This window comes from Pseudorca crassidens, chromosome 14, assembly GCF_039906515.1.
Source record: "Pseudorca crassidens isolate mPseCra1 chromosome 14, mPseCra1.hap1, whole genome shotgun sequence".
Lineage (NCBI taxonomy): Eukaryota > Metazoa > Chordata > Mammalia > Artiodactyla > Delphinidae > Pseudorca > Pseudorca crassidens.
In genome coordinates this window covers 6,856,274-6,873,925 of record NC_090309.1, presented here as the reverse complement: position 1 = coordinate 6,873,925, position 17,652 = coordinate 6,856,274, and the positions used below count along the sequence as shown (strand labels likewise).

General features: G+C 52.3%; 1 protein-coding gene across 7 annotated transcripts in view; it reads right to left on the bottom strand.

Moving 5' to 3' along the window:
• Nucleotides 1–2,044: 2,044 nt before the first annotated feature.
• Nucleotides 2,045–17,652, bottom strand: part of CHST10 (carbohydrate sulfotransferase 10) — a 29,091-nt gene continuing 13,483 nt past the window's right edge. For 3 of the 7 annotated variants that reach the window (XM_067704163.1, XM_067704160.1, XM_067704159.1), the window contains exons 3-6: nt 11,686–11,777; nt 9,897–10,131; nt 7,375–7,663; nt 2,994–5,906 (exon numbers count right to left, since the gene is read on the bottom strand). In XM_067704163.1, coding sequence (XP_067560264.1) covers nt 5,369–5,906; nt 7,375–7,663; nt 9,897–10,131; nt 11,686–11,777 — 1,154 coding nt within the window. In that variant the 3' untranslated portion in view covers nt 2,994–5,368. Of the gene's footprint in view, nt 5,907–7,374; nt 7,664–9,896; nt 10,132–10,986; nt 11,126–11,685; nt 11,778–17,652 lie in introns of all 7 variants that reach the window. The other 4 variants (XM_067704164.1, XM_067704162.1, XM_067704161.1 and 1 more) reach the window with 3 other exon arrangements.

Below are 17,652 nucleotides of genomic sequence, written 5' to 3'. Positions count from 1 at the left end.
AGAATATCAATTACATTTTCTTTTTATATTGTTTAGCAGTTGCCCTCAAGTTTACAATATACATGTATAATTAATCTGAGTCCACCTTCAAATAACGCTATACTGCTTCATATGTAGTGCCCAGTCTACTGGGAAGCCATCAGAGGCATTACACTGTTACACTTCTGTGGATTCCTAGCATTTCCTTTTGATTTTTCTCAGAGTTTCCATCTCTCTGCTTACACTACCTATCTGTTCTTTCATGATGTCTACTTTTTCCATTAGAGCCCTCCACGTATTAATTGGTTATTTTAAATTCCCTGCCTGAGAATTCCAACATTTGTGTCGTATCTGAGTCTGGTTCTGATGCTCTTCATATTGTTGTGGGGTTTTTTAAAAAAATTATCTTTTAGCATGCCTTGCAATTTTTTGGTTAAAAATCCAGACATAATGTACATCAGGTTATAGGAACCGAGGTAGAAGGCCTTTCACGTTAGGATGTACGGTAACCTGTGAGCAGCTGGGCTGTGTGTAATGTTTGCTGCAGCCATAGGTGCTGGAGGCTCCAGCTTCCTCCAGGGTCCTTGCTGCTACCTCCTCTCCTGTCCCTGGGCTTCCCTAGGAACTACTCCTTAAACAGAGTCTGTGCCTTGCAGCTCTCCCAGCTGTAACTCAGAGTCATTGTATTTGATTTCTCGTGCTGTGGAGGCAGGGCGTGGGGAGGGGGTGGCATCCTACAATTGTAGCTTTAAACCTCAGTCTTTTAGTGGGCCTGTGTCTCCAGGCTGTCACCTTTACAGGTGTTTCTTAGCTGTTTTTTTTTTTTACCCCTGAGGTGAGACAGGAAGGCTTGAGGGGGCTGGAATTGGGTAAATGCCCATCTCCTACGTGGGATAAGGCTCTGGTGAAGTCTTTCACTCTAGCTAGTAGCCCTTTGTTACGGAGGGTGCTCTGGGCATAGTTCAAAATGGTTACCTTTCTCCTCTATCTGCAGAGCCAGGAGGAGATTTTTCTTGACTCTTCATCATAAGAATGCCTGGTAGCTCACACTCAACCTCCAGCAATTTGTCAGGATTACCACGTAAGTGATCCTACCAGTCCACGGCTCTGGTGGTTTCTGCTACAGGTAAGTTGATCTCAGCTGAGAATCTCCGTATTCACCCATCTCATGATTCTCTGACGAGTATTAAGGAAAGGTGTTTATTTTCAGTTTTCTCAGAGTTTTTCTTGTTGTAACAATAGGAACGACAACTTCCAAGCCCTTTTTACACACTGGGCCTGAAACCGGAAGTCTAGCTGTACAACCTTGAGTAAGTCAACTCCTCTGAAGCTATTTCTCCCTTTATGATATAGTGATCATAAACCTTTCAGGCCTACTTCACGTCATTATTTACATTAAAATGCTTTGTAAATGGTAAAGCACTATGCTTCCATACGGATTATTATGGATTTGTCAACGTTCACCACGAATTTGGGAGTTGTCACCAGGAAATGTCTGTCAAGGCAGGAATTACATTTCCCAGCTCCCGTGAAATTGCTGTGTGCCTCAAGGACGCAGTGAAAGACATGTGTCCCAATGCCACAACTGGCTCATAATAATGCCCCAGTGGTCCTCCCTCCTCCTACCCTTCTCCTGCAAGCAGAGGACCATGTGACCTTTGGGTATAATGGAGCCACAAGATGGAAGATTCCCTGCCTACGAGGAACAGACCACTGGATTGTTATGTGTGCAAGACATAATCATTTTATTGTCTTTAATCACTGAAACCTTGGTTTTTGTTTGTCAGGGCAGCTGATGCTACCCTATCTAACAAAGAAACCGTTATCCTAATAGTGGAGCTGCAGTTACAAAAACCTAAAATTTGTCGTTTTCAAATTTCATATTCACTGGTTAGGAGCTGCGTGGCTAAAAAACAGATATCGTGGGCTGGAAAGATTGAGACTCGTGACGCTGCAGTGCAGTATGGAGTGAAACTTACCTGAGACAATATGAGTGATAAAGAGAAAACAGAAAGACTGTTGGGGAAAATGGAGGAAAAGAGGCAAAGTGCAAGCATGTATTGACTGTTCCTCTCTACTTTCTGAGGGAGGGAGGGACAGAGAGAGAGAGAGAGAGAGAGAGAGAGAGAGAGAGAGAGAGAGAGGGGTGGAGAGAGAGGACTGGCTAGTTGAAATTGGCAAGCACAAAGGAAAAGTCCAGAATTTTGGGTCCTTGCAGTGTTACAACAATTTAGAGTTTACAGATTACAGACAACAGGAAATAAGACTGAAAAAGGCCTGTTAAGACTTACCAGGTCAACTCAGTTTTGAGGACAATACAGATGATGGATGTGATGTTGCTGTCCAAGTCTTGTTTTAGACAGCTTCAAGATGACTGCTAATAAACTGATGGGGAGATTGGCTTGAGGGCAAGGAAACAAACATGTAACTCCCCAGTCCTTCCTGTGTACCTGCCACCCCCAGGCCTGGGCGGCCCTGTTCAGCACTTGGCGGCCTCTACTCCGCTGCAAGCTCGCAGCTCTGCTCAGCTCTGAACCCCATAACCCTGATGGATGCAGCGCCTGGCGTGTCCCAGGGGCTTGGAAGAGGTACTGTGAAATAACACATTTTATGGCAAGACAAGAAAAACTTAAATGTAAAAAAATCTTCTCTGCCCTTTGGCCTCTTCTCTACCCTCTACCGTGCGTTGTGTCTCTGCATTAGGCATTGACCAAACCTCCCAATCGGCAGAAACACCTGCTCAGCCATAAACAGCAACATTCCCCTAGAACCAACAAGACAACTCCTTAAAAGATAACATTCTTTCTTAATCTTCAAAGGGTCACAAGGACCCACCACTTTGTACCTGAAAATCTGGATTGTGTAAACTGTCAACAGTCCATCATTTAATGTATAACCCTCTGTCTCCAAAAATTTATGTAAACTGTGCTCTGACTTCTAATGGGCAGAATAGCTCTCAGAGTTTTCTGAGAGGCTGTTCCTGGGTTATAATCCTCAATTTGTCTCAAATAAAATTTTCCATTTCCTTCTTAGATCGACGGATTTAATCTTTCATCAGCAGTACCTAGAACAGTTTACATTTCATCAAAGAGGTGGCGAGGCTCTTTGTCCAAAGTTCGGCTGCATCTCGATCGTTTTCCCCTTCTTGTCCCGCTTTCTGTTCCCTGCTTCTGCAGGTTCCAGTTAAATGCGCTAAGCTGGGGTTGAGTGGGGAAGTGGGGGTGGGGTGTGGTGAGGGGTAGAGGGTGAGCGGTTGGGAAACCAACATCCCCCAGTAACCCTCTGGGACCGTGTCCCCGGTCAGCGATTCTTTCTCCCGGGACCCCTCCCCGCCCTCCCCCGCCCCCCCCAAACAGAGCCACCTGGGCCCCGGCATGTGGGGATCTGCCATCTCTGCGTGCACTCAGCCTCTAGGGAAACCAAATCTCGCCTTGGCTCTGCACATTTCACTGTTGACAGTTTCCAACATAAGATCCATGAAACTAAAATGTGTGAGAAGAAATCCAGTAAGAGAAAAGCGATCTGAGACACAAGCCTATTAAGTCAACCTAATATTATTAAACTTCCAAATTCAGGAACTGCCCTCCCTGCCTTAAGACCGCTTCTTGGAGGCAGAGTTGCTTCTCCTGTTTCTTTTTGAATCAGGCTGATGCTACTTCTGAGTGCTCACCTGCACATTCCCTGCGGAGTCGCCCTCTCTAGCTGCCAACTCCTCCTCCCCCTGCCCCGCCAGGTGTCTCCCCTGGGAATGAGCTTCGCTCCACCCCACAGAGACACTCCTGCATCAGGTGCGGAACGATTTCAACAAGCCTCTGCTAAAACATGATAGAAGAATGACTGATCCTGCAGCCTCTGCGTGTCAGCAGAGGGTGATGGGCCGCCACGCTGGCTGCCCCTCCGCCGGCGTGGCGGGCGGGCACACGAGTGCCTCTCCTCCACCGCCGGCTCGCCCGCAGCCATCACGCAGGCCCGCGTGCCCCTCACCGTCGCCAGGCCTCGGGGACGTCGCGTCCACACAGCACCTGACCTGGAACCGCGGCCCACGTCAGGTTGGCACGTGTTCTAATTTCATGTTACTTTCACATTTACAAACTCAGGAAGCCACACTGAGCAAGGGACGGTGGAGGCTGCCTGGAGGAAAAGCTGGGCTCCTGGGCCCTGTGTAGCCTGAACGCTTGGGACTTTTCGCAGGGAAACTCTCCCGTACCTCGAGGGACCTCGCTGTCGGACGGCACCTGAAATGGTAGCCGTGGCCTGCTCCTCAGCGCCTGGAAGGTGCGTTACTGCGGCTGCCTCGGCCCAGGAGTTTATTGCTGGTGAACTTGATTATCCAACTTACAGTCCAGGATGACGGCATCATCAGAAATGGGTCCAGTGGTGCGCATTTTGCTGAGACGAAAGGAGACTGAAATGTGTAAGCTGCACTGACTGGGCAATACTGGCATGTTGCCCGTGTTTGCCGCTGGCCCCCAGGAGGGCCTGGCCTTGGGGGAGGCAGGTGGAGACCCCCCTCCCCGTGCCCATCCACACGGGACCATCAGAGACGAGAGGCAGACAGTCACCAGGGTGGACGTGCCCAAGCCCAGGGCAGCCTGAGCTCCAGCACCCGGCCAGCTCTGCCTCTTCCCAGGCTCCCTTAAAGGTCCCCAGAGACGTTCCCTTTCTCAGGTGGGAAATGTGTACACTCCCCTCACTTTGCAAAACTGGATCTCTTGGGCTGAATGAGATCATCACTTGGCAGGCAGAGGTCTGGAAATGTGGCCCAGCAGCACACAGGCATGTATTCTGAATAGATGGACTCCCGGAGAGTGCCCTCGAGTCATCCCTGAACTTCTCAGGAACAGAACAGTCGTGGAAAGACGGGTCTGCCTCTGTGACTATAGTGGCGCCAAGATGAAACCCAGAGGTGTAATTACTCAGATTTGACCCTATCTCGGCCCCTGGGATGTGTGCAGACCACTGGCTCTTCCATCTCTCCTGAAAGCGCTGGGCCCCATGTCTACAGTCCCCTGGGGACAGGCATGACCGCCCCACCGTCTGCGGGCGCTGCAGGTGTCTGACAACCGAGGGAGGTGACTCGAGGCTGTATGATTTTTCCTCCCGTCTGTTCGACTGCAAATGTTTAGTCTCTTTCCCCACTGAGGAGAGCAAAGGCCCCATGGCACTGGGGCTGGGGTGGACGAGGGAGGCAGGGCCCGCCGTGCACCTTCTGTCCAAACTAGGCCATAATGGTCAGGGTCCAGCTTCACTGGCCAAGGCACACCCAGGTCCACGGGAACTGAGGAGTGTTCGGGGGAGTGTGACAGAGCAAAGTGTCATTTCTGTGCCCAGATCTCCACCTGGTTAGCCTCTGGTCTAACAAAGATACTTGAACTCACAGTCCTACACACTAGTTTAGCAAAAAATCTGGCTTCTGATACCCAAAGAGTTTAAAGTCCCCTTCAAAACGTGCATAGAGGCGCCGGATGTCTCGTTTGCTGATACCCAGAAAGTAGTGCTCGACTTTGGTTCTGTTATACGCGGTGATGCCCGGGGGGATGGTGGGGTAAGACACTAGGTGGTCTATGCCAGCCTCTTTCAAGATGTATGGGGCGTCGTCCTCCAGGGTCTCGTGGTGACCGATGACGCTGTACTTGATCTCGCAGGGTGCGCACAGTTCCACGTATGTCACCCAGTGGATGATGTGGTCCCCAAACTGAAGGTCCAGCCACCTATGGTTCGGATCACCCAGGTAGCGCACAAAGTCCTCAAACTGGATGCCCCTGGTCTCCGTTCGGTTCCTCCTGTACTTCCTGATGATGCCAGGGGCAATCTCGTGCCTGTACCAAGGCTCAAAGCGGGGATTGTGAACAAACTTATCCTTAAACGCAGAAATCAGTCTCTCGAAGGGATCTCTTACGATAAAAAACTTGAAGTATGTCTTCAAGCTAAGGGAAAAAAATGAAGATGAAGAAGTTAACCTGATGCTGCTGGTGGTGCTGGCTGGGGGTTGTGAGGAAGAGTGAAGTGTGATGGCTGGAGCAGTGGCAGCCACCAGGCTGAGCCCTGTGCCAAGCGCACTGCATGTGGCTCTTACTCAATCCACACAGCCACCCTTGGAAGCAGATCCTGTTATGAACCCATTTTACAGGCTGAGGAAATGGAGGCTCAGAGACCTTAACTGTCCAAGACCACAGTACTCATCACCCCCGGGGCTGCTGTGAAGACATCTATTTAACCCATGTTTTGTTTCACTTGAGTAGTTTGAAACTTCAGGAATGTTTGAAAGTTTTGTTCCTGTGCAGAAAACCGTTAAGGGCAGGAACCCTGACTGAGTTAGGAACAGCTGAGGCCTGAGAATGACTCTAAGGGTACGTCTTTAAAAACTCAATTCAAAATTTCCAGGGGAAGGAAAATGGGGGGCAGAGTAGGGGGGGAAGAGGAAAGGCAGAGTGAGGCTCCAGTCTCCAGCTGGCGGAAGGGGGTCTGGGGGAGCTGCCAGTGGGGGGGTGGCGGCGCAGGGGTACCCCCGTAAAGGGCCTGTACTGACAGTGACAGAGCAATGACGACACTGCTGTGATTCCGTGCGCTCACCCAGGCCAGAGACCCTCTCAGCGCTGCAGGTCTCAGCGTGTCTACTCTCACAAAAGCCCCGCAGGATCGCTGCTGAGGGAGATGACAGGACCGCCCTCCCCCAGGAGGGTCTCTGACCTGGCATTTGACACCTGCCTTCTAAGGCTGTACACGTTGGCAAGAGTGAGTAACCAATACTGGAAGCAATGAAAATCAAGTAGCTGAAAAGCAAGGGAGGTGAAAGATCATTCGGTGCCCTGACACTGACTGGCGTATTATGTACCTGTTCCTTTTAAACCTTGTTCTACGGGGCCATACCACAGCTGTCAAGACAACTGTCCAATCAGCTAAGGAACTTTCCCGATGCCGGTCTCCCTCCTTGCCGTGGTTGGTGAGGCCTGTCTCTCTCCACCTCTGCTGGGTCCAGCCGATCCCGCCACCCCCCCCAGGGGCAGCTGCCGCGAAGGCAGGCATAACACCTTGGGAGAAAATGAAAAACGAAGTGGGGTTTCCCTGTAACCCAAATCCCTTTCTTATGAAATGAAGGTCATGTTCAGTAAGAAATCCATAAAACTTAACAAAATCAGAGCCGAACAAAAACGACCACTCATTTCTATAAGACAGTTACGCAACCTTCATTTTAATAGCCGCATGAAGGTTAGGGTGGAGAAGACATTCAGAAATTCTCACAAAGACGTGAATTTAAATGCGCTGAACGCTGGGCGTATGCCCGGCTGCCTCTCACCAACGCAAACCAGTAGCTCTTGGAGCCATCTGGGAAACACGGCAAGTACAGAGCCGAGCCTGCGGGGTTTTATCGGCATCCCCCTCCCCTGCTCCTACCGCTTCTGAATTTCTGCCTCGCTGAAGGAAGAGAGACGCGGGAGGCCGTTCTTCTCGTGGTCGTGCACCACGCTTTCAGGGATATCTTCAATGGAAGGAAAGGCTCCTGGGAGGCAAACAGGGAGAGGGCGTGTTGGGGATGCTGCCTTTAAAGACAGATGCCCATCTCGAAGCCCGGGCCCGCGTTCCCCATGGGCCATCCCAGTATCCACGTTTAGGTCTTTGAATTTCAACTGCTTCTGCGGGCAGGATGAGAGTGAAGAAAAGCTTCTGGTGATCCACAGGCCATCTGGAGGAAACAGACGAGTGAGGAGGAGGGAGAGGGAGGGAGCAACGGCTACAGCAACGAGCACCTAAATCGGGTTCAATCTGCCACAAAAGAAAGATCAGTGCCTGCAAGCAGAATGCCCAAAACCTGCAATACTGACTCTGCTCTGGAACTGGGGGAAACTGCCAGAGAACTGGGACCATGAAACCCACAGCCAGCAGAAATAGAGACACAGAGGTAGAGATCAAATGTATGGACACCAAGGGGGGAAGCGGGGGTGGGTGGGATGAACCGGGAGACTGGATTGACACACAGACACTATTGATACTAAGTATAAAATAGGTAACTAATGAGAACCTGCTGTAGAGCACAGGGAACTGTACTCAGTGCTCTGTGGTGACCTAAATGGGAAGGAGATCCAAAACAGAGGGGATACATGTATACGTACAGCTGATTCATTTTGCTGTACAGTAGAAACTAACACAACATTGTAAAGCAACTGTACTCCAATAAAAATTAATTTTAATAAAAACAACACAACAACACACTGCTGATCCATGCCCGCAGCTCGGGCCCATCACTCCCAGCATGACATCACCCAGGCCTAAGAGGTTCCTAGGTAACCTCACAGCATCCCAGACTGGCAGTGGCCAAGAAGTTTGGTGCTGGACAAGTCAGGCTGATGCTGTGCGAGTGATATATTCGAAGCACGGCTCAGAGGAGGACACGGGGTGTCTGAGGAGAAGGCAGGGCAGGGCCGAGAGCCACAGCTCCTGGTCCAGGCTGCAGAGTGGAACCTGGGGGGCCCATCCTAGGGTTGGAGGGCTGGGCAGGTGCTTCACTCTTTTCTCAACTTAGACAAATGGAAATAAAGCATCATTGTGCTGGGGTGCTAGCCAAGCCTCTGCAACCCTTCATGTGCATCTTTGTGTTAACCTTGCCATGTTAAACTCAGAGTCTGGCGGGGAAGGATCTCTGTTGGGCCATCTAAGCAGTGATCACAGCCTCCTCAGAATATTTAAGCCCCGATCCAGAACCCTGTGCTAATAAGTACAGTGGACGGATGGCTACAAAACAAGCAAGATGCACATCTGCTCTCACGGGGCCAACAGAGGAACCAGCTCTGAGGATCTGCACCTGGATCTGCTCTGGTACCTGTCGCCACGCAGGTGCATCTACGGACAGCTGAAGGCAGCCCCGGGACTGTCCTTCTCCTATCACATGGCCTGGCAAACCGCTCCCGTTTCTATCCCGCCCGCATCAACGGGTTCTTCTTCTTCAAAGTCTGATGCGTCACACAGTGGTAGCAAATCTGTAAGACTTTTGTACGTTTGTTGCTTTAAATCTGATTTGTAAGCTCATTCTCCGATGTCAAAAATCCAACGTACTGCCTGATTACTCAAGAAGTGCACTGATTATAAGAAGAAGATGAGGCGGGTGTCTCCCTTTTCTTCCCCAACGAACCAGGGAAGAGGCCGAATGACACCCAACTCCGACACCACCTCTGAGAGCAGCGGCAGGCCTGGGGGGCCGCGGGACGGAGAGCCCGGGGCCATGTCCCATGGGGCTCCGAGGTCTGATTCCTGATCCAGGAGTCACACGGCTGTCTACTGGAACTATGTTTCTTTTGAAGCTGCATTTAGCAGAGCCCATAATTATCTTGGGTCAATTCAGAGTAACTGGAGTTTAAACAAACACAGTGTCTGAAAAGAGTGGTGAGGAGTCAAAGCCTGTGGTGCATGAGGGGCACTCTCCAATGATCTGATTTGTTCCCGAGTGAACAGCAGACTTCCTGAAGCAGGCGGATTAAACCTCCGAATACGGATGCTCAGTGTAAGATGGGGACGACTGCAGGTGGGGAGGCCCCCAGACCCACCAGTGTCTGGGTGTGGTTCCTTCTCAGCACTGGAGGGCAGCCATGAGGACAGCTGCTGGATGGCCCAGTCAGCGTGGAGCCCTGACCTCCCAGGACAGAGTGAGTGACTCGCAAGAATCAATGCAGGGACTCTGAAGAGAGGCAACGGGACCAACCGGGCAGGCAGAGATAGGGGAGCCAGGAGGCCCTGACCATGGGTGGGGAGCGCCTGGGTGAACCCCGCCAACTTCCAAGGTGGACACGAACAGGAAAAACGCCAGCACGCTGTCTGTGAGTCACCGGCCCGTCCCGGGCTCCTCTCTCGGCCACCCTCCCCCACTCCCCCGCCCTGGCCCCGGCCACCCTCCCTGCAGACCCTGAGGTCCAGCGAGGACGCACCGTTCAGCACGATCAGCACTTTCTTCCACTGGGTGTTGCCCACTTTGGGCGTCTGGCAGAAGAGAATCTCGTGCTTGTCACAGACGAATATCCGGTCGAGGACAAACTTGGAGACGGCGGTGTGTGAGAGGTTCCTCAAGGTGTCCTCCCTGCACACGTTTCTGACGAGCTCCAGGCGTTGCATATAGACCAAGGGTTGAACGAGCCGCCCTCCCGCCAGCATATTCCCGGTCAGCTGCAGGGAACGGAGATAAAACGGGCACAAGGGCTTCTTTAGCAGAACGGGGTGTGCCGGGCATTAAGTCCCGGAGGCCGGAGCCTGGGGGCTGTCGCCACAGAAGCAGCAGGACGGAGGGCGTGAGTCAGCGCCGCGGCCCGGGGTTCAGGCTGCGTGGATGCGCTGGACCACAGTGCAGCCAGAGACGGCTGACCCTGTCCCCTCATGCTCAGCTTGGACAAACCGCGGGGGCGGGTGGGCTGCCTGCCTGTCGCTGTGCTGATGGCATAATGGCAACGGCAGGATATCCTCCGTTCAGCGATCTGAGGGAAGGCCAGCTTCTGCCCCCTCGCTCTCCCTCCATGTGACCTGAGTGTAAGTATGTGGCCTGGACCTAAGAACCTGCTGTCTACACAGGCGGTGGCTGTTTTGAAGATAACCTGGTACGTTGGTGTATCTGGTTTATTAATTTAAGAAAACACCTTAGGTCATTGAGTGTGGGTTTTAAAAAGGCAGGCACCGTTATTCCACTTCCTCAGGGCTGAGCACACCATTACGTTTCTCTGACATGCGGCTTCAGGTGAGGAGAGGGGCTCTGCCTGGCCGTCAGGTCAGTGGTACCAGTGGTTTGGCTGCTGTGAGCAGGTGATGGAGCGCATCAGCACTGGTTCTGCTCTGAGGAGTCACGAGACCAGGTGAGAAGATCCGCGTGAACTGCGGGGTGAAGGCTGTGATGCCAGAAACCCAGGGGTGTGCTGTCCAGACTTTGCTGGATTCTTTCTGTTGACCTTACGTGCAGCTCATGGGCAGGACTGTCCCTTCTCTGAGTTTAATTCTGGGCTTATAAACATCTTTAGAGCTGGCTCTCCTCACCTCATTTCTTCCTGCACGAGGGCAACCTGAACCTTCCATCCAGACCCGGCACAGGGGCCAGCAGGGGGAGAAGGGGGTCTCAGGAGTGCGCCCCTCACCTTGGCTGGGGGATGATTAGGAATTTACGTGCAAAAGGAGCCTGGGGAGAAATTGGAGTCAGAGTGTCAAGGAAGGTGAGCACGGGGAGGGGTCAGCGGCCCTGGGCCCTGCTGCTAACCCCCTGTGACCCTGGGTGATTAGCTTTCTTCCTACCCTCGGTTCTCTCATCCACACCGCCCGGAGGCTGGACTAGCTGCCCCGTAACTCCAAAGTTCCAGGATTCCCAGGATTCGGGGGCAGAGACCTTTTCCCCTGGTTTCCTCCCGACTCGCCCAACATCCCCAATCCACCCAGCACAAAGCTCATTCTCGGCTGGGCGGGAACTCAACACAGTCAACACTTCAGAGCACCCACGATGCACAAGGCCCACCGACCGGGACTCCCCCGGCCAGACACTAAAAGCCAGCGGAAAGGTGCAGAAGCAGCGACTCTAAAGCTGAGCATGACAGCAAGTGGAAACCAGCTGATGAGGGCAGGGAGGGAGGGGAGGCTGTTCCCCGTGATGGGGAACCCGCTGGGGCCAGAGGGGTGAGCAGGTGAGAGGGATACGCCAAGGAAGAATGGGTAGAGGGGTCAGTGCCGCGGCCTGGCTGTGCCCACCTTCAGCTCCTCAGGGAAGTGCGTCTCTCTCAGCGACCTCCCCGCGTCGGGCGCGGCGGTCAGGAACAGAAACTCCTGCTTGGCGCTGTAGGCTAGGAGACATAGAGAGGTTAAAACGTCTTCCCATGGAGGGGCAGACACTCCGATCAGTGCCACAGCCCAGAGGCCCCAGGAAGAGACCCACACAAACACACCCAAGTGATAGCTGACAAGGTGCAAAAGCAATGCGGTGGGGCAGCATCTTTTCAACAAATGGTACCCGAGCAACTGGACGCCCCCAGACAAAGACGGAGCCTTTCCCTAAACCTCACCCTTTATTCGGGATTAGCACTTAAATGTGAAACAAAAAACTATATAACTTCTTAAAGAGCATAGGAGTAAATCTTGGAAAAACTGATAAACTGAATCTCATCAAAATTTAAAACCTTTGCTCGGCAAAGACCCTATGATGAGGATGGAAAGACAAGCTACAGACTGGGAGAAACTATCTGCAAACCACACGTCTGACCAAGGACTGGCATATCTAGAATATGTAAAGAGCTCTTAAATCTCAACAGTAAAAAAAAAACAACGCAAACAATCCCATTAGAAAATGAGCGAAACAGGAACTGACATTTCACCAAAGAGGATCTAGAGGTGGAAAAGGAACATATGAGAAGATGTTCAACGTCATCAGTCATCAGGCAAATGCAAATTAAGACCACAGTGAGATACCACTGCACACCTATCAAAATGCCTGAAACAGACTCCAAAAACTCCCAATGCTAGTGAGGAGGCAGAAAAAGGAATCACTAACACATGGTTGGTGGGAATATAAAATGGTACAGCAGCTCTCAGAAACTCCAGAAGAAGCAGTTTCTTCAAAAATTAAGCATTCAACTACAATATGACCCAGCAATTGCATTCCTGGGCATTTATCCCAGAGAAATGAAAAATTATGTCACAAAAACCTATACACGAATGTTCACAGCAGTTTTATTTATAATAGCCTCAAACTGAAACAACTCAGCTATCCTTCAACAGGTGAATGGTTATCAAACACTGGTACATCCATGCCATGGAATACTACTCAGCACTAAAAAGGAACAAACTATTGATACACACAGTAAATTGGATGCATCTCCAGGTGACCATGTTGAACTTAAAAGGCCAATCCCCAAAGGTCATATACCATATAAAACATTCTTGAAAGGACAAAATGGTGGAGAGGAGAACAGATTAGTGGTTGTCAAGGGGGGAGGGGGCAGGGGTGGGGGTGGGGAAAGGGTGGTGGGTGTGGCTACAGAAGGGCAACCGGAGGGATCCCGGTGGTGGTGGAGACGTTGTGCCTCGTGACTGCATTCTTGCCAACACCCTTCTTGTGACTCTGCACTGTGGTTTTGCAACGTGTCACACGGGGGCAAAAGAGGAAAGGGTACATCGGACTCTCGTACAACTGCACGTGACTCTACAACGATCTCAAAATTAAAAGTTTAATTAGGAAAAAAAGCCAAGTCAGCAGTCAAGTTAGTGCTCACACATTATTTTTGAAATTTATGGGAACTGAAATCAGACTAGAGGAGTCTTACAGAACGCTACACCAGAGTAATCGTTTACAACAAACTGATTTGCGGGAAAACCTTCGGGTAGAATTTCAAGGTAACTGTCAGATCTCTACAATCAAAGAAACATTGCTTTCAAAGTTTTGCAAAGCCTGGAAACATTATTTGAATAAAAAAGTAGTTATCAAAGAAAAGCACAGAAATTAGCATAAAAAAGCATAAGCAAAGGCATATTTCACTTTGTTAAAAACATCAAAACCGACTCCTCTTGGGTCATTACTACCTGCACTTTGCAGGCTCTCCTGCAGCCTCCCCGCCTTCAGTCTGGCTGTTAAAGACCCCCGCTCCCCAGCCAGCCCCGCCATGAACGAGCCCCACCCTGACGTCCTCTCAGTGCAGAGGGGAGAAACCCATCCTCCCAGAGCCCCGTCAATAATAATAACCCACCTCCCACCTCTCATGCCTCTGAGCTCTCCGACTCCAATAGAAATCTCGGCCACACACCTCTGTGAATCCACGGAAATCTTTTCTCCTTTTCCCTGTGTTTGAGTTGAAATGCAGCCCTAACCACAGGTGCGCACAGGAGCTGCTCTGCACCTGCCATGAGGACATGAGGCACCACGGACCGCGTGAAGACAGACAGGGCAGCAGCACCCTTGGCCCCAAGGCTCCGGAATGCACCCCGAGGGCCACGAGGCCAGCGTCCAACCTCCTCCTCCTCTGCAGCCTCACCTGCGAGCGCCAACGTGCTCAGGGAAATGGCACCTTCCACTCCCATCTGGTCACCTCATGTGCCAACACCTCTGACCAGCACAGCGACGCTCAGCACTTCCACCGGCCGCACGGGTCCCCAGAAACCTAAGCTTCCTTAATGACATATTAGATGGACAACGTAGCGTGAATTCCAAACAACTGACTTAACAGTGAATTTTTGAAAAGCGCCTATTCCACACACTCAGAAGCATCCAGAACGGGCTCTGGTAGCTGAGGGACAGCTCACCTTCCAGCCACACATGTCGGCTATTCATCCGCCAATTTTTAACTGTTTTTTTTTTTTTTACCTTGAACATCCTGGTATTTGCTCCCCAACTCCCCTCAAACCCAATTCAACTAGATTCAAATAAAACCGACAGCACACCTTATGTTGGTTCTGCTTTCCCACTGCTTTGCTGACAACCATGTATTTTCAGCGGGTGCTGCTGTCGCCACTGTGACCAAAGGGCAGATCCCTACCCCACCCTGAACCCCAGGGGCGAGACGCCAGCTTCAGGCCCAAGGATCCTGATCAATAGGTACCATCAGCTGTCTTCATAACGTGAGCTCGCTTTCCTTAGAGACATCATTATATTTGTTTTACAAAATGTCTTTAAATTTGCCACGTGCAGTACTGCTTTGTTTTTCTAGACAGGCTAGCATCCTCTCAGCTCCCTGACCTCTGTGTGTCCAGCTGCCCAGGGTCACCACTGCATCACACGCTGGGCAGGGGGCGTGCAGACATCGCATCACAGGTTTTGACCTTAAGGGGCTGGCAGCTGAGCTGAGGCACAAGATTAGGAAGAAAATCAGTGTCTACGCATACACACCAGATTCACACGGATGTCAATTCTGTGTTCAAGTCTCAACACACCACGCCATCAAACTCCCACCACTGAATGGGATTTATTTCCCTATGACAAAGTCTAGTTCAAAACGACACTGAAATCTGTTAAAGAAGGATTCACTGTGGCTTCACTGCTGAGCCAAAGAGAGACCACCACTCACACACACTCACTCACACACACACACACTCACACACACACGGCTTTAAACAGCAGCTCAAGACAAATGTGCTCTTCCTACCCACTGGGTCGTAGGGAACTCATTAAGAACACGTAGGTGAGGGCTTCCCTGGTGGTGCAGTGGTTGAGAGTCCGCCTGCCGATGCAGGGGACGCGGGTTCGTGCCCCGGTCCGGGAAGATCCCACATGCCGCGGAGCGGCTGGGCCCGTGAGCCACGGCCACTGGGCCTGCGCGTGCGGAGCCTGTGCTCCGCAACGGGAGAGGCCACGACAGTGAGAGGCCCGCGTACCGCAAAAAAAAAAAAATAGAACAGGTAGGTGAGAACTGGATGCTGGAACAGAGCCCACTTCCCAGGGGACAGAGCTGGAAGGAGCTCCCCGAACGCTGAGGCCATGGGTCTGCCACCCACTTTACAGGGATGGAACTTCCCCACACGGGACACCACTGTGTGTTAGCTGCTTCTTTGTGATGACAGTTCGCAGTGGGCTTCTGGCTCAAGAGCAGACACTGAACGGGAGTGAAATAAACGCCAGCACGCGGGGAAATCTCTCATGGTCACACATTTACCAGCCTCCCCGGCTTCCTGTAGGAGCCCGAGACCCACGGTGGGCTGAGCTGCCTCTCAAGACAGGGGGGGCCCGAGGCCTGAGCTTCTGGGGGGCCCGCTCCCTGCTCAGTCACCCAGGCCAGCAAGACACCATGCATGTGGGCTCGCTCCCTGCACCCGAACCCAGCCAGCAGACACCCGCCTTCAGGATCGCAGCCAGGGACTTGGGGACAGTTAGATAAGATCTGTGTGGTCGAGAAAGGTTGGGTTATGTTTGAGCCCAGCAACAAAGGGTTAGGGTTAGGGTTAGGGTTTAGGGTTTGGGGTTAGTGTTCAGGGGTTAGGGTCCTTACTCTCAGTCCACAGCACGACACGGGGCTGCATCCCCACTGAAGACAGGCTCCTCCGTGCTGCCCGAGGGGGAAAGGGGAGCTGGCTGGTGAGCTCTGGCTCTCACGTTCCCTCCAGGAGCAGCCCGCCACCAGGCTCCCATGCACGGAACCCCAGCAACTACGCGGGACACCCAAGGGCACGAGGACCACCATGCGCCTCATGGGGCTGGAGCCACTGGTGAGACCCTGGTGGGCGCCCCTAGGGCAGCAGCAGACCTTCTCTGCAGTTTTAACATCCTAAGGCCTCTCAGCCTTCTCTGTAGGGTCACCTTCCACCCATTCACTTTCTGCTCCCCTTCCCCGAAACTTCTCAAGCTCCCACACTTTTCTGAAAACACTCAGCATAAAACCTGCCCCATCACAGCAGCGACACCTCGTTTATCAGATGCCCCTGAGATGCGAGGTGCTCTTCAGAGGCCTTGCTGCTAGATCATATTCAAACTCAGAGACACACGTCTTATTTAATTATTTTGGGTGGAATATAAAATATATTACATACACTCCTCATTTTTAAATAAAATAAACCACAAACAATTCAACCTCATGGCTCGCCTTTCAAGTGCCTCCCTTACCAGGAGGTGACACTAAAGGAATCACAAGTGAGATGTGTAGACTCAGTGACACCATTTCATGTTCTCTGCAGCTTTGTTTCTTGTGCAGTTTCCCAGCCACGTTCCCACTGGCGGTCCTCACCTGGGCCCCCCGCCTAGAGATTCTGCCCCCTGGTCTCTGCTGGGCCTGGGCAGCAGGAGGTATACACAGTCCCCATGCGATTTTAAAGTGCCCTGGGGACCAGAACCACTGCTCTAACTCTTAACAAGGGGTCTCCACTATCGGTGACGTTAACTGTTGGGGGGAGCAGCCCCGCAGCAAATGGCTGGGCTGAGATCTGCAGCTCAGATTCCAACCACCTTCCCAGACTTGGTCTGTGCTGTCCTGACAGTGGCCCTGGTTCCCAGTGTGACCGTGATTAGCCGTGATACCCCGTGATGCTCTTGGCCACCCCAGATGCCTGCAGCTGTGACTCCACCTTCCCCGGGCTGTGAAAGCCTCTTGGGCTCCTGGAAGATGAGGGTAGGATTGAGATGACAGCCAGCTGGGCCCCGATAACGTTACTGACCTGAAACTGCGGAGCTGAGAACCACCCTGGGGGCTTATTTCAGCACCTCCCTCTTCTGCCTGCAGATCTGCCTTCCTACCTTGCCCCTCTACAGGGAGGATGGAAGCAGGGGGTGTGGGGCATTGGGCGGCCTCAGCCTAGCCGGGGACACCCCCGGCGGCTCTCCAGGATAAGCAGGGCCCGGAGCCCGCTGGCCACACAAACGGCACGGGCTGTGCACCCCCGGGCGTAAATCAGCAAAAGACTGGTGTGATCCTTTTCTACTTCCCTTCCTCAAGGGCCACCGCCTGCAGGCGGACATGCCAAGCCTCGTGCAGGATAAAGATGCTGTGCACTTCCTCCCTATCAGGATGGCGGCGCCAGGACACTCTAAGGCTGCTCACGAGCCTTTTCAGCATCTCCCGTGCGCCCTGCCTCATGCTGCCCCTGAAGGAGTGGCCTCAGGGCTCAAGATGACCGTCCCCACAGCTCCTCACTCGTGCCCAGCACCTCACAGGTCACTCACAGGGCCTCACGGTGCCCAGGTCGGGCTTGGAGCTGTCAGAGCAGGGAGCATGCCCATTCCACAGAAAAAATACTAAGGCCCCG